Raw genomic sequence first — 15,000 nt, 5'->3', positions numbered from 1 at the left:
TAATGTGGTTTCTTGCCAAGAGTTGTTTTTTCCCACAAATTTTTCCCTTAATGTATGGTCTGTTTTTTGTCCTGTGTAATCAATCTCCCATTGCCTTTAAGGAAAAAAGTTACATAAACTAAGTAAACTATTTATTCATGATATCAATAATATTCTGGCAAAGATAAGTACAATAAAAACGACCAATTGGTTTTCAAAGGAACTGATTTATTTTAGATAATTTTTTAAAAGTTATATAACCAAATCAGCTAGGTTCCTCTCATTCATTTCAAACCGTTATATATACAGTATATATATATATATATATTATATATATATATATATATATATATATATATATATATATATATATATATATATATATATATATATATATATTGAGATTTACACTCGTATTTTCTCTGTATATAATGTTTTGCATTTTGTTTTTGTTATTATTTTTAAGTTTGTTTTCAAGTATGATAGAACTTTTTTACAGCTTTTTGTTCTTATACTGTTTTGGGATATTGAGCAAAATCTAGGTCTAGTGCATGCCAGACTTCGTCAGTGTCGTCTAGTGTATTGCAGTATTCGTAGACCATAGGGAAATATTAGAGACTTTACAGTTCCCCCTCCTCTCAACATTGTATGCTATTCTATCATGTTCAGAAATGATAATGACCTTTGATAGATTCACTTCATTACTTGTATGACCAGATAAAAAACTCCAGGCCTTATCCTAATCTATTCGTAGCTTTTACACACGCATTCACATAAACATGCACACAGTAATGTCTTACTTCCTCGCGGTTTTTGTATAGAGAATACAAGTATTAACAATTGAATGATTGATTGATTTGAAGATTTCTTGAATCCTGGCATAACAATTAAATGACTCCTTCACTTACCTACTTTTAGAATCTCGGCCTTTGCCCTTGCTCAAGGGATTAACTACTGCAATATAATTGTTCAGTGGATATTTTCCTTTTGTTAAGGGTAGAAGAGATTCTTTAGCTGTGATAAGCAGCTCTTTTGGGAGAAGGGCACCTCAAAAGCAAACCATTGTTCTCTAGTCTTGGTAGTGTCATATAACCTGTACCATGATCTTTCACTGTCTTGGGTTATAGTTCTTTTGCTTGAGGGTACATTCGGGCACGGTATTCTATCTTGTTTCTCTTTCTCTTGTTTTATTGAAGTTTTGTATAGTTTATTTGTGAAAGATCTAATTTAATATTGTTACTGTACTTGGTTTATTTATGTCATGGTTTCCTTACCTCACTGCGCTATTTTTCAGTGTTGGAGCCCTTGGGCTTATAGCATCCTGCTTTACCAACTAGGGTTATACCCTAGCTTGTTATAGTAATTATAATAATAAGTCTACGCTCTTTTAATCTGCCAGTTATCATGTGTACTTATTGTAACGTCCTCATTCCACATTATCAGTTCATAACGAAACATGTAAAGTCTGTCGATCACACGATTCGAATTTATGGAGCAATGTGCAACTGTTTGAACTACAGTTCTGTGTTCAAACTCGCAGCAAATGTTTTTATGTTGAACAGTCTTAGATAAGTCCTTTTATAGTTTGTATATCAAATATATGTTTTAATGTTGTTAATGTATTTGACATTTTTTATTTTATTTTTTTATTACTTTTTATATCATTTATTCATTTCCTTATTTCTTTTCCTCACTGGGCTATTTTTCCCTGTTGGAGTCCTTGGGCTTATAGCATCGTGCTTTTCCAACTAGGGTTGTAGTTTAGCTAATAATAATAATAATAATAATAATAATAATAATAATAATAATAATAATAATAATAATAATAATAATAATAATAATGTACAGTTTATGCCATTCACTTCGGTCCACATATAAACTAAAGAGCTTTTAAAAACTTGACGAAAAGCATGTTCCCCAAATGTCCTTGTAATTTCGATAAGCAGCAATGCTCTGCTATGGTTAATGCATATTACAGTTCAATAAAACCCATTGTAGCCTTATGGTTATGGGTATAAAAACCTCTTCAGTAACGTTTTCTCAGTGAATTAAAGAATTATCAAATGTCTTCTTCACCTATGGTGAAGTGTACCAAATTCACGAAAACAGCTGTACCATGTGTTTGTAATGTTATAGGTATCTTTATTAGTTTATATACGAAATATCTGTTTTGTGGTTACTGTGTTTAAAGTATTTTATTTTAATTGTTCATTATTTCTCATATCGTTTATTTATTTCCTTATTTTCTTTCCTCACTAGGCTATTTTTCCCTGCTTTACCAACTAGGGTTGTAGCTTAGCCAGTATTAATAATAATGATGATAATAATAATAATGATAATAATAATAATAATAATAATAATAATAATAATAATAATAATACATTTTAGTAAGAAATAAGGGTTTATGCGCACACAGATAAGTAACAAAACGTATTTCCTGACCTCTTTCAAGTCCGAAATTAATATTTGAGTCTGGAAATTTGAAACGGTAGGTTTTTTTTTAATTTGTTGAATGATTTAATAGAAATTATAACTATGTCAGAACAATCTATGAATGATATGAATGGGAGATTCTGTAAATATATGTAGATAATTCGGGCACATGTAACAACTAATCTAATCAAAGATTAAACCCTGATATTGAATCTAATTATTGGTTATCTTGTTATTTTCTTTTCTCTTACGTTAATTGTGACTGGGGAAGTCTGTGACTATAAACTGAGTGTATTAATTTTATCATAGTAAAATATAACAGACAAAAGTTTCTACCTCACTTCAATGAGGACCATTCAAAATATTAGATTTTTGTCATGTCGTTTTTCTGATTTTCACAATTGTTTGAAAATGGTACCGCGTTCTGTTGTTCAAACATTGTAGAAAAAAATTTTGTATGTAAAAACTTTTCTCGTTTGGCTTGTTTTAATTTTGGGTTCTCCAATTTCCATACATTTCCCAATCAATCTTGAATGAGTTCGTGCAACTGGACGAAACTTGTAACAAAGTTGATTTTATAGACGACAAAGAAAAATAGATTATTCTTAATGAAGAGTTTTCATTATTATTATTATTATTATTATTATTATTATTATTATTATTATTATTATTACTAGCCAAGCTACAACCCTAGTTGGAAAAGCAAGATGCTATAAGCCCAAGGGCTCCAACAGGAAAAAAAATAGCACAGTGAGGAAAGGAAATAAGGAAATAAATAATAATAATAATTATTATTATTATTATTATTATTAATATTATTATCATTATTGATATTATTATTATTATTACTAGCCAAGCTACAACCCTAGTTGGAAAAGCAAGATGTTATAAGCCCAAGAGCTCCAACAGGGAAAAATACCCCAGTGAGGAAAGGGAATAAGGAAATAAATAAATGTTGAAAAAGATTAACAATAAATCATTCTAAATATGCTCTTCAATAGCACTAATTTTATAAGCACTAATTTTATAAGCACTTATTTTATAAGCACTATTTTATAAGCACTTATTTTATAAGCACTAATTTTATAAGCACTTATTAAGCACTTATTTTATAAGCACCTATTTTATAAGCACTAATTTTATAAGCACTTATTTTATAAGCACTAATTTTATAAGCACTAATTTTATAAGCACTTATTAAGCACTTATTTTATAAGCACCTATTTTATAAGCACTAATTTTATAAGCACTTATTTTATAAGCACTTATTTTATAAGCACTAATTTTATAAGCACTTATTTTATAAGCATTAATTTTATAAGCACTTATTTTATAAGCACATTTTATAAGCACTAATTTTATAAGCACTAATTTTATAAGCACTAATTTTATAAGCACTAATTTCATAAGCACTAATTCTATAAACACTAATTTTATAAGCACAGTATATATCCCGATAACACATATTATACACAAGTTATACACCCTCGAAGACTTAGAATGTAAAATCCTTTAGGACCGAAGGACCAAAGGACTCCATATTAATCTCAATACGCCCACCAGTAAATAATTCTATTAGATCGAGGCGAGGGAATTAGAGTAATCAATTAGTGCAGGACCTTAGGAAATTAGTCAAGCGATTAATTAGGTCCCCTCAACAAGAGTTGCTTCTCTCCCTAAGGAGGAAGAGAATGAAAGGGAAATGAGAAGGGAATTGTGGCGGGGGGGAGGGGGAGATTGGTAAGAGAGTGTGAGGGTGGAGCTCTGAAGAAAGGATATTGAAGACGAAGTTCTTTAGTGAAATTCGCTTTTTCAAAGTATTTAAACTATGAAATTTTATTTTTATGACTCATTTGATTTATTTCCCCCCTTCCCCTAACAAAATATCTTTAGTAAGATTTTGAGCTGTTTGAATCATCACTTTTCACAAATGATTTTTGAAGATTTTATAGTTTATATATGAAAGATCTATTTTAATGTTGTCACTATTTTTTAAATATTTTATTTCAGTTGTTCATTACTTCTCGTGTAATTTATTTCTTTCTTCTTTGGGCTATTTTTCCCTGTGGGAGCCTTTGGGCTTATAGCATCCTGCTTTTTCAACTACGGTTGTAACTTAGCTTTTAATGATAACAGTAGTAATAATAATATTGCCTTAGATTGAAAAGAAATTATATTTCGAACAGGCAATATATTCAACTTGAGACAGTCGAAATAATTTACTTTTTTTCCAATATTTTGTTGTTGGCCTTTATAGCAATCTTCGTAATATAGGGCAAAATAGATATTTGTAAGGATTGCGGAAGAATAGAATTGTTTGATTCATATAGATATTAGAGAGTAATTATATCACGTGGTAGTATGATAAGATAATAGAGGAAATGAGTCATTGATTTCTTGAAGCAAAAAAGGTTGAAGGTTGCCGTGTGTAAAAGATTTGCTTTTGATTTGAAGGGTTCAAAAGGGTTAACAGCGTATATGAAAAGTTAAGTAACAGTAGTTTGAGGTGGAAAGAATTGAGTATGATGGGTTTGTGTGAATAATACATATCTCCAGAGGGTGAGGTGTGTGTTTACCAAAAAGTCCTGGATAAATGACATTGGTAAGGTAATGTAAAGGTACGTCTTAAATATCCAAGATGTGTGAGAATGTGTGTAGTGTAAATGTAGTAGTTTCGAGACGGGTTTTGTTATTCTGTGGTATGTGGTATGTGTGATGTGCTGTGTTATATGTGATGTTTGTTTTGTTACATGCTATGTGGTATATGTTATATCCTTTTAATTTTTATTGGGTTAGTGTATTCCTTGCATATTAGTGTTATTGTTATAATAACTACTGTGCAGTACTGTATACAAAATACCCTACAATTTAACGGATAGTTTATAGATGTTGCAATAAGGCCCCCCCCCTTGATGGGAAGTGGTATGATGTTGAATATTAATAATTATGATAATGATAATAAAACCTTACGCATACTTGAATGGGAACAAGGATAAAGAAGCGGTAATTATTCTATCGCCGTAATAATTTTAACAGCTGCTAAGCATATGTCATATTTAAAACATAATCTGCTGCAGATGAATTTTATTTTATCTATGAATTATTTTCATTACTAAAATGTAGGTAATTTGAGTTTTATGATAAAGCAGATATCGTAAAAAAACATTACTCACTAGTATATTTTAATTGAGTAAATATTGAGATATGTTGACAGTTCTAAATGTAAACGTCTTTCATCTCCGTGTGCTATACAGGTGTTCGAACGGCAAATCCTTTTTCAGAATAACTCTTCTGAAAAGGATAAAAATAACTCCACTGTAGAATCTTTGTCCAACTAAAAGGATTGGTACGAATTCTTGAAATTCAGAAGTAGGATTCGTTTAATCTTCTTTTGAGGATTTTAAGGGTCCTTCTTTTAAGAGTTCTTTTCTAAGGATCCCTGCTCTGAAGTAGAGATTTATTATTTCAATTAATTTTTGTGGCTTTATTTCATCTGCCAAAGCATTATATTGTTTTTTTTTTCTTTTTTTTCTTTGAAAAATAGCAAAGACAAGGTACTTTGAAATAGTTTTTCTCCTGGCATTATAAGAACTGGGATTTTCTAGCAATGTATAATTGATTTTTTTTTTATATAATTATATTCCATTTGAGGATATGATTTTATATCATTGATTTATTTCCTGCTTCGTTTCCTTAGTCTGCATATATATATATATATATATATATATATATATATATATATATATATATATATATATAGATAGATAGATAGATAGATAGATAGATAGATAGATATATATATATATATATATATATATATAGATAGATAGATAGATAGATAGATATATATATGTCTATATATATATATATATCTATATATCTTTATGTATGAATATATATATATATATATATATATATATATATATATATATATATATATATATCCAGAGAAAATTCAGAGATAGTTGTTTGGAAAGTGATAATGTGGATTAAAAAACACAAATTTCTTTTAATGGCTGTTTATTACTATTGCTACCTACACATAGTTTCTAGCAGAAGGGGACCACCATCTCTCACAAAACATATGAACATTATAAATCATCATTATTCTAACGAAGAACAAAATAACAATGAAACGACGACGAATCTACCCTTTGGGGGGAAAAGTAATATACACATGACAAAAATAAATAGACAACATAACCGTTTATTATATGGTATAGGATAACTTATAATTATATTACACATTATGTAAGCCATGATTCTCATACAGGCTCAGAATCCACTGGAAAATTCATACTCCATTACAGTCAGAAGCCTATACCCTAGAGGTCAACGTAAATACAAATGTTTTATCATTTTCTTCTTAAAAAGTTTATATACACAGTTGGTAACTATTATATTGAATGAATATATCTCCCTTGCTGGCCTGGGCACGCTTTAGCGAAGTCTGGAAGGGTTTGTCCCGCGACGAAATTGAAGCCAAGCATAGCATGAGCTAGCTCAGTGTAGGCAAGTATTGCCAACCCATGACGTCATCACCTACTTCATATACCTTGCTAGCACTTGTTAGGATAATATATATTTATATATATATATATATATATATATATATATATATATATATATATATATACTGTATATATATATATATATATATATATATATATATATATATATATATATATATATATAGTCCCTCATATGCCATCCGCTTTGGTTACTTTTAAAGATTGGCAATACTTGTCTCTGCTAAGCGAGCCCATACTGTGATTGGCTCTAATTTCGTCCCGGGACAAACCTTACCAGGCTTCGCTAAAATACAGCCGGGTCACCTTGCCTTTCTGATAATGTATCGAAAGGTTATAATGGCAAACTGGCATCTTTAGAAATATTATCATTCAAAGATAAGTGTTGGAATATGTACAAGAGTTTCATAAGGGATATATTAATTCTTATTTTGCTAACATCTTTTGACAGTTTATTCACGTTTCATTTATATTTCTTCATCAAACAATTTATTTGCATATTCAGATGAATAGACTTTTATAATTGATAAAAGAAACAACTAATTCGCTGTATATCATATATTATAAATATGTTACATGCACAGATACTTTGTGTATGTGTTTTGCACATATGCACGTACGAAAAATAAATCTAATAATATAATATACATTCAATTTGAACCCAATACCTTTTTGTACTTATGATTAAAAAAAAGAGAAATCCAAATTCATAATTAGTTCTAATTAATCACCCTGGATGTTGATTAGCCAGGAATTCATAAAATTACGACTCGCAAATCAAAAACGTAATTTTTTTCCAACTCAATGGTTGATCACACGTGAAACGTTTAAGCTACAAACAGCAGTTTCTGGCTGCCTCTGTACTGCATAATTAACTCATTTACACTCCGACAAGACTATTGCTCAACCTCATTATTCTCACAGCAATTCACACATGATTAAGCTCTGTGGGTGATTTGAATGAAAGATTAGGGCTAAAAGTTTTAAAAGACTTTGAAGAGGGAAGTGGCTGTAGCTCATGCATTCCTTCTGGCTAACGAAAGAAAGAGTGAGGTCGTCAGCAGGGCGTACGCAGGTCTCGTTGTGATCCCTGAAATGAGAGAAATATTGTATTTTTATCATAGGGTAATTGATGATAGAGAGAAATTATATATTTCCATCATAGGGGTTTTGATAAGGAGAAATTATATATTTTTATCATAGGGTAATTGATGATAGAAAAATATAATTTATTTTCATCATAGGGTAATTGATAAGGATAAATTATATATTTTTATCATAGGGTAATTGATGATAGAGAGAAATTATATATTTCCATCATAGGGCTTTTGATAAGGATAAATTATATATTTTTATCATAGGGTAATTGATGATAGAGAGAAATTATATATTTCCATCATAGGGCTTTTGATAAGGAGAAATTATATATTTTTATCATAGGGTAATTGATGATAGAAAAATATAATTTATTTTCATCATAGGGTAATTGATAAGGATAAATTATATATTTTTATCATAGGGTAATTGATGATAGAGAGAAATTATATATTTCCATCATAGGGCTTTTGATAAGGAGAAATTATATATTTTTATCATAGGGTAATTGATGATAGAGAGAAATTATATATTTCCATCATAGGGCTTTTGATAAGGAGAAATTATATATTTTTATCATAGGGTAATTGATGATAGAAAAATATAATTTATTTTCATCATAGGGTAATTGATAAGGATAAATTATATATTTTTATCATAGGGTAATTGATGATAGAGAGAAATTATATATTTCCATCATAGGGCTTTTGATAAGGAGAAATTATATATTTTTATCATAGGGTAATTGATGATAGAGAGAAATTATATATTTCCATCATAGGGCTTTGATATATATATATAAGGAGAAATTATATATTTTTATCATAGGGTAATTGATGATAGAGAAATATAATTTATTTTCATCATAGGGTAATTGATAAGGATAAATTATATATTTTTATCATAGGGTAATTGATGATAGAGAGAAATGATATATTTTTATCATAGGGTAATTGATGATAGAGAGAAATGATATATTTTTATCATAGGGTAATTGATGATAAGGAGAAGTAATATATTTTTATCATAGGGTAATTGATGATAAGGAGAAATGATATATTTTTATCATAGAGTAGCCTAATTGATGATAAGGAGAAGTAATATATTTTTATCATAGGGTAATTGATGATAAGGAGAAATAGTATATTTTTATCATAGGGTAATTGATGATAGAGAGAAATGATATATTTTTATCATAGGGTAATTTATGATAAGGAGAAGTAATATATTTTTATCATAGGGTAATTGATAAAAGCGAGAAATAATTTATTTTTATCATAAGGTAATTGATGAAGTATTTACTAAATATTAGTTTAAAATTAAAGGGATTTTTTCTTAAAAACCGAATACAATTATTCTCCAGAAATTTTTTTATTTCTTTCTAACAATTTAATAAGTTATTCATGTACGTAAGAAATGAGGCCTAAATAAATATTTACATAGGTATGCATACACGCAACCCTCTCTCACAAGGGTATGGCTACCCCCTATCCCCCTACCTGATGGACGGGGAAAGTTCGAGTAGTTATACTCTGAGCTTGACCGAATATATATATATATATATATATATATATATATATATATATATATATATATATATATATATATATATATGTGTGTGTGTGTGTGTGTGTGTGTGTATATATGTATATATATATGTGTGTGTGTATATAATTTATATATATATATATATATGTATATATATATATATATATATATATATATAGAGAGAGAGAGAGAGAGAGAGAGAGAGAGAGAGAGAGAGAGAGAGAGAGAGAGAGAGAGAGAGAGAGAGAGACTTATTATTATATAGAGGAGATAATTCATCTATTTAGAAATGGAAACGTTTTCTTTCTACTACTATAGGGTGGTTTCAGTGGAAATCAAAACATCAGTTAAGACCGTAGTAGGTTGGCCAGGGCACCAGCCACCCGTTGAGATACTAGCGCCAGAGAGTTATGGGGTCCTTTGACTGGCCAGACAGTACTACATTGGATCCTTCTCAATGGTTACGGTTCATTTTCCATTTGCCTACACACACAGACACCGAATAGTCTGGCCCATTCTTTACATATTCTGCTCTGTCTTTATACAACACAGATTACAGAACAGTTCTTCTTCGCCTAATGGGTTACCGCACTATCATAGTTCAGTGGCCACTCTCCACTTAGGTAAGGGTAGAAGAGACTCTTTAGCTTTGGTAAGCAGCTCTTCTAGGAGAAGGACGCTCCAAAATCAAACCGTTGTTCTCTAGTCTTGGGTAGTGCCATAGCCTCTGTACCATGGCCTTCCACTGTTTTGGGTTAGAGTTCTCTTGCTTTAGGGTACAATCGGGCACACTATTCTATCTTATTCTCTTCCTCTTGTTTTGTTAAAGTTTTTATAGTTTATATAAGAGAATTTTATTTCGATGCTACTGTTCTTAAAATATATTATTTTTCCTTGTTTCATTTTCCTCACTGGGCTATTTTCCTTGTTGGAGCCCCTGGGCTTATAGCATCCTGCTTTTCCATCTAGGGTTGTAGCTTAGCAATTAATAATAATAATAATAATATGAATAATAATACTGTAATAATGCTCTAACTGCTTAATTAAGTAAATTTACTAATCATTTGTGTCTAAATTTTACACAGAATCCTTTCGGCAGCACGCGTAGGATAAGATTATTCGACGCTATCTTGCCTGCTCTCTTGAGGTATATTCTGTTGCTTATATCCTTCGGGGACTACCTGATATATATATATATATATATATATATATATATATATATATATATATATATATATATATATATATATATACATACATACATACATATATAAGCCATATATTATACCTCGGGATCAGAGACCCAAGGGGGAATCAACTCAAAGATAATGGCTTCTGGTCGCCAGGGGAATCGAACCTGGTCCCAAGAAACTGAGGTTCCATTGACTTGGCAACTCATCTATCTTAATATAATATATATCTCACCTCAATTTTATATGTTTACACATAATTTCCTTACCAAACATGCATAGTATTATGCCCCTAGATCAATTCAGCACCTAATACCATGATACGTTTTGCTCTCTCGGTACCTATACATAATATCCTGATAAAGACTTGACTAGGCAGTCTATTACATTATTTCGACTTTGCTTCCATGAACATTTTCATATTCCAAAATATTAATCAAGCGCTTCTTTCCTTTCATAATCCACTGTGTTTCACCTGGTTCCTCATTAAGCCTCAGTATGTTGCCTTCATTCCGGCAACTGTAAACAAAAGATTTCATTTCTTATTCCAACTTGATTCCTTTTACTTCCTATAATTTCCCTCTTGTTAATATCCGCTTCTAAAAAGTTTTATCGTGGCAATACTTTAAAGATCTTTAGGGTTGTGGTTGCCTGTTATTAGAGTCCTTGCCTGCTGATCCCCAGAATGGGGTTCAAGTCCCGCGCAAGCTTGTTAGTTCCTTTGGTCGCTGCAACCTCACTATCCTTGTAAGCTAATGATGGGGGCTTTTGGGGGAGTCTATAGGTCTATCCGCTGAGTCATCAGCAGTCTTTGCTTGGGCCTCCTTGGTCCTAGCTTAGGTGGATAGGGAACTTGGGAGCTGATTATATGTATATATGGTCATTCTCTAGGGTATTGTCCTACTCGATAGGGCAATGTCACTGTTCCTTGTCTCTGCCATTCATGAGTGGCCTTTAAACTTTTAAATCAGTACCAGGTAATTTCTCCCATCATTACTATTGGAGACTACTGCATCATTCACAAGCTCTAACTGTTACACGATTCAGGTATCAATTTTTTTTTTAACGCACAACTTTCATGCACGAATTTCTCTAAATCTCATTTTAAATTTTATACACTATAATTTACTGCCATGTTAAGAAACTTTAAAATAATCACCAGAATATATAATTCCAATCAATCTTTGCCATACTCCATATTTCATATATATATATATATATATATATATATATATATATATATATATATATATATATATATATATACATATACATATTATTTTTTAAGATTCGAGTATGATACATTCTTATTCACGTTTACTCGGAAATGAACCTTTCTATACATCTTTCAAATCAACTGAGAACTTATATATTTTTTATTTTTATTCTTAACAACAGACAATATTCCCCCTACTCCATTTCTTGGAATCCTTTCCCTCAAGTTGATGTACCCTTGCTGTCTGCACAATTATATATTCTCAACTTGATGAGGCTTCATTTTAACCCTTAGAGTGCCATTAGACGTATTCTATAGCCATGTATTTCTGCTCTCTCTAGCGCCATTGGATATATTTGACGGGCATTAATTTCCATGTTTTTCTTTTTCTATTATTTATACGTATGAAAAGTTTGTAAGATATTTAATATTACTTAACAATAAAAAGCAAGTGTATTGACCTATACGATAGAAATATATATATATATATATATATATATATATATATATATATATATATATATATATGTATATATATATTATATATATATATATATGTATATATATATAAGTATATATATATATATATATATATGTATATATATATAAGTATATATATATACATATATATATATATATATATATATATATATATATATAATATAAGTATATATATATATGTATATATATATATATATATATCTAATGGTTCATGTATTAATATTTGTTAAGTAAAATGTCACAAAGAATGACCTTGCACTTAAGTGTCAGTTATTTTATGAAGGGTTGTCGCTTATCGGGTTACCGCTCAAAGGGTTAATAATAACTACAATGACGTGTCATTCTTCCATTTTCAGCCATTTTATACCTCTCCTTTCTCTTTTTATTAATGTATTCTATCACCAAGTTTCCATTCATTAGACAAAATCTTTTTTATTTGCATCATCAATTCTTTGAAATCGTTGCTCTTTTTTTATTTTTTCATTTATTTCCCTCCAGAATTCTATTTTCTACAAGTAAGTCTTACTCAGATTATTTTCAAGTATTATTTTTGGTTCTTGCCTCTATCTTTTATGACATTTCCATCGCCCTCCTTTAATTACTGGTACATTCTTCTAGAACGATAAACAAAATTGTATTTACTACTAACACAGACTGTTGAGAATATATATTTAATAATCCTATATATGTCCAGAGGCGCACCTTCTTTGAAAGGTATAAAGGTTTAAAGGCCGCTCATGAATGGCAGAGGCAAGGGATAGTGACATTGCCCTTTCGAGCATGACAATGCCCTAAGACTGATCATATATACATATGATCAGCGCCCAAGCCCCTTCTCCACCCAAGCTAGGACCAAGGAGGGCCAGGCAATGGCTGCTGATGACAGCAGATAGACCTTTAGGCTCCCCCAAACCCCCCTTCCTTAGCTCACAAGGATGGTTAGGTTGCAACAACCAAAGAAACTATCGAGTTTGAGCGGGACTCGAACCCCAGTCTGGCAATCACCAGCCAGGGACGTTACCACATCGGCCACCACCAAGAAATTAGCAAATAAGTCTTTGTACTACTCACACGCTGTGGCATATGTATTTTGATCTTACCTTTTCATTCGTATCCTTCAATACAAGTTTCCTTTCCAAATAAATCTGCATGTATTCCCACCTTTTCTTCTGCAAATGCATTGACCAGATATAATTTTATCTTCCTCTTTTAATTCTGAACTGTTCTGCTCTAAATTATATTCTAAGAAAACCATTACCTTGCTATTTCTTTTATCTTGAGCATTAACATTAATTCGACGTTTGAAAACCACGTTTTTCAAATACAACATATTTCTCCATTTTCATTAGAGCTCTTTGCATTATTAGACTATCAATGTTGCCAAACCTCGCCTGTTTTCTTGAATATAAATATATCTCGCTCATGAAAACCACCTTTGTCATTTTCTCTGACGCCAACAAGAGAATTTAATTTATCTGGGATACTCTCTCTACGGAATCACTTGTTTTCTACTGTTTTTATGACCAATCCGGATGTGAAGACTTTTGTCAATCGCATTTGTATAACTGCCTATAACATCGCATTTTTTCTTCTCTAAAGTACCTTCAAGCAGACACTCATCATGTTTATTTAAAACTTTGGCACTATCAATTTCTGGGAACCTGGTGATTATTTTAGGCCAAAGATCCTTTTGTTGTATTTATTCATAACGTTCATAGACTTATCTGCGATACCTTGAGGTGACTTGATTTATTTAGAAGTTCTTTAAGTAGTTGCTGGGCCTATGAGCAATATTAATACCTTTGTGTATTGGTTATCCATAGTATTAGATGAAATTCTTTTTTCGAACGTGTTCTGAAGGAAAACTTTCCTCTCTTTTTGAAAAGCATTTGGGAAAAGAATATATATTCCAGCTATCGTGACTTGTCTTCATTATTTATGAAACAATCTCATTCCCACCTGCCTTTCTTCGCCTAATTAAATCCAAAATTACAAGGCTTTTGCTGGAGGTATAGTGTAGGTGAGCCTTCAAGTTTATATTTTTAATTAACAGTTTTTCATGAAAAATTAGTAGGTACTTAAAATAATGATTTGGCATCGATAACGTTAATGTTTTTTTTTTTAATTCAACGTTGTTAGTTTAATTTTTTATGTTGTTCTGAATACTTAACAATCTGGTCATGATGATAGAAAAACAATAATGAAGGTACGAGATCAGTTATTTCTGTGGAAACACTAGATTAATTCACTTGCCACCATGCCATATAAAAGTCTGATTCCAGCTACTGTTTTAACTTTAATTTGTATTGGGTTTTTTTCGTAAACGTATATAGTTTAAATTTCTATTACTATTTACCAATCCTCTTGAAAAAATCTAAATAAGACGAAACCGGTCAGGATATTCCGTTTTCTTTCATCGATTTCCATGGATCTTACATTTCGAGTCTTAATATAATTCCAGACGGAAAAAAAAAAAAAAAAAAAAAAAACACATTTATGAAAAATCATA

The 15,000-nt window shown here is 30.4% G+C and overlaps 1 protein-coding gene across 1 annotated transcript in view; it reads right to left on the bottom strand.

Moving 5' to 3' along the window:
- Window positions 1-7,141: 7,141 nt before the first annotated feature.
- The window catches only part of LOC137631967 (uncharacterized), a 171,540-nt gene continuing 163,681 nt past the window's right edge, over window positions 7,142-15,000 (bottom strand). Inside the window, exon 7 of the mRNA XM_068363955.1 lies at window positions 7,142-8,031. Coding sequence (XP_068220056.1) covers window positions 7,958-8,031 — 74 coding nt within the window. The 3' untranslated portion in view covers window positions 7,142-7,957. The remainder of the gene's footprint in view (window positions 8,032-15,000) is intronic.

Source organism: Palaemon carinicauda, chromosome 40 (assembly GCF_036898095.1).
Source record: "Palaemon carinicauda isolate YSFRI2023 chromosome 40, ASM3689809v2, whole genome shotgun sequence".
In the NCBI taxonomy this organism is placed as follows: Eukaryota; Metazoa; Arthropoda; class Malacostraca; order Decapoda; family Palaemonidae; genus Palaemon; species Palaemon carinicauda.
Note: the sequence above shows the minus strand (reverse complement) of the source record. Positions and strands in the feature narration are given on the sequence as shown.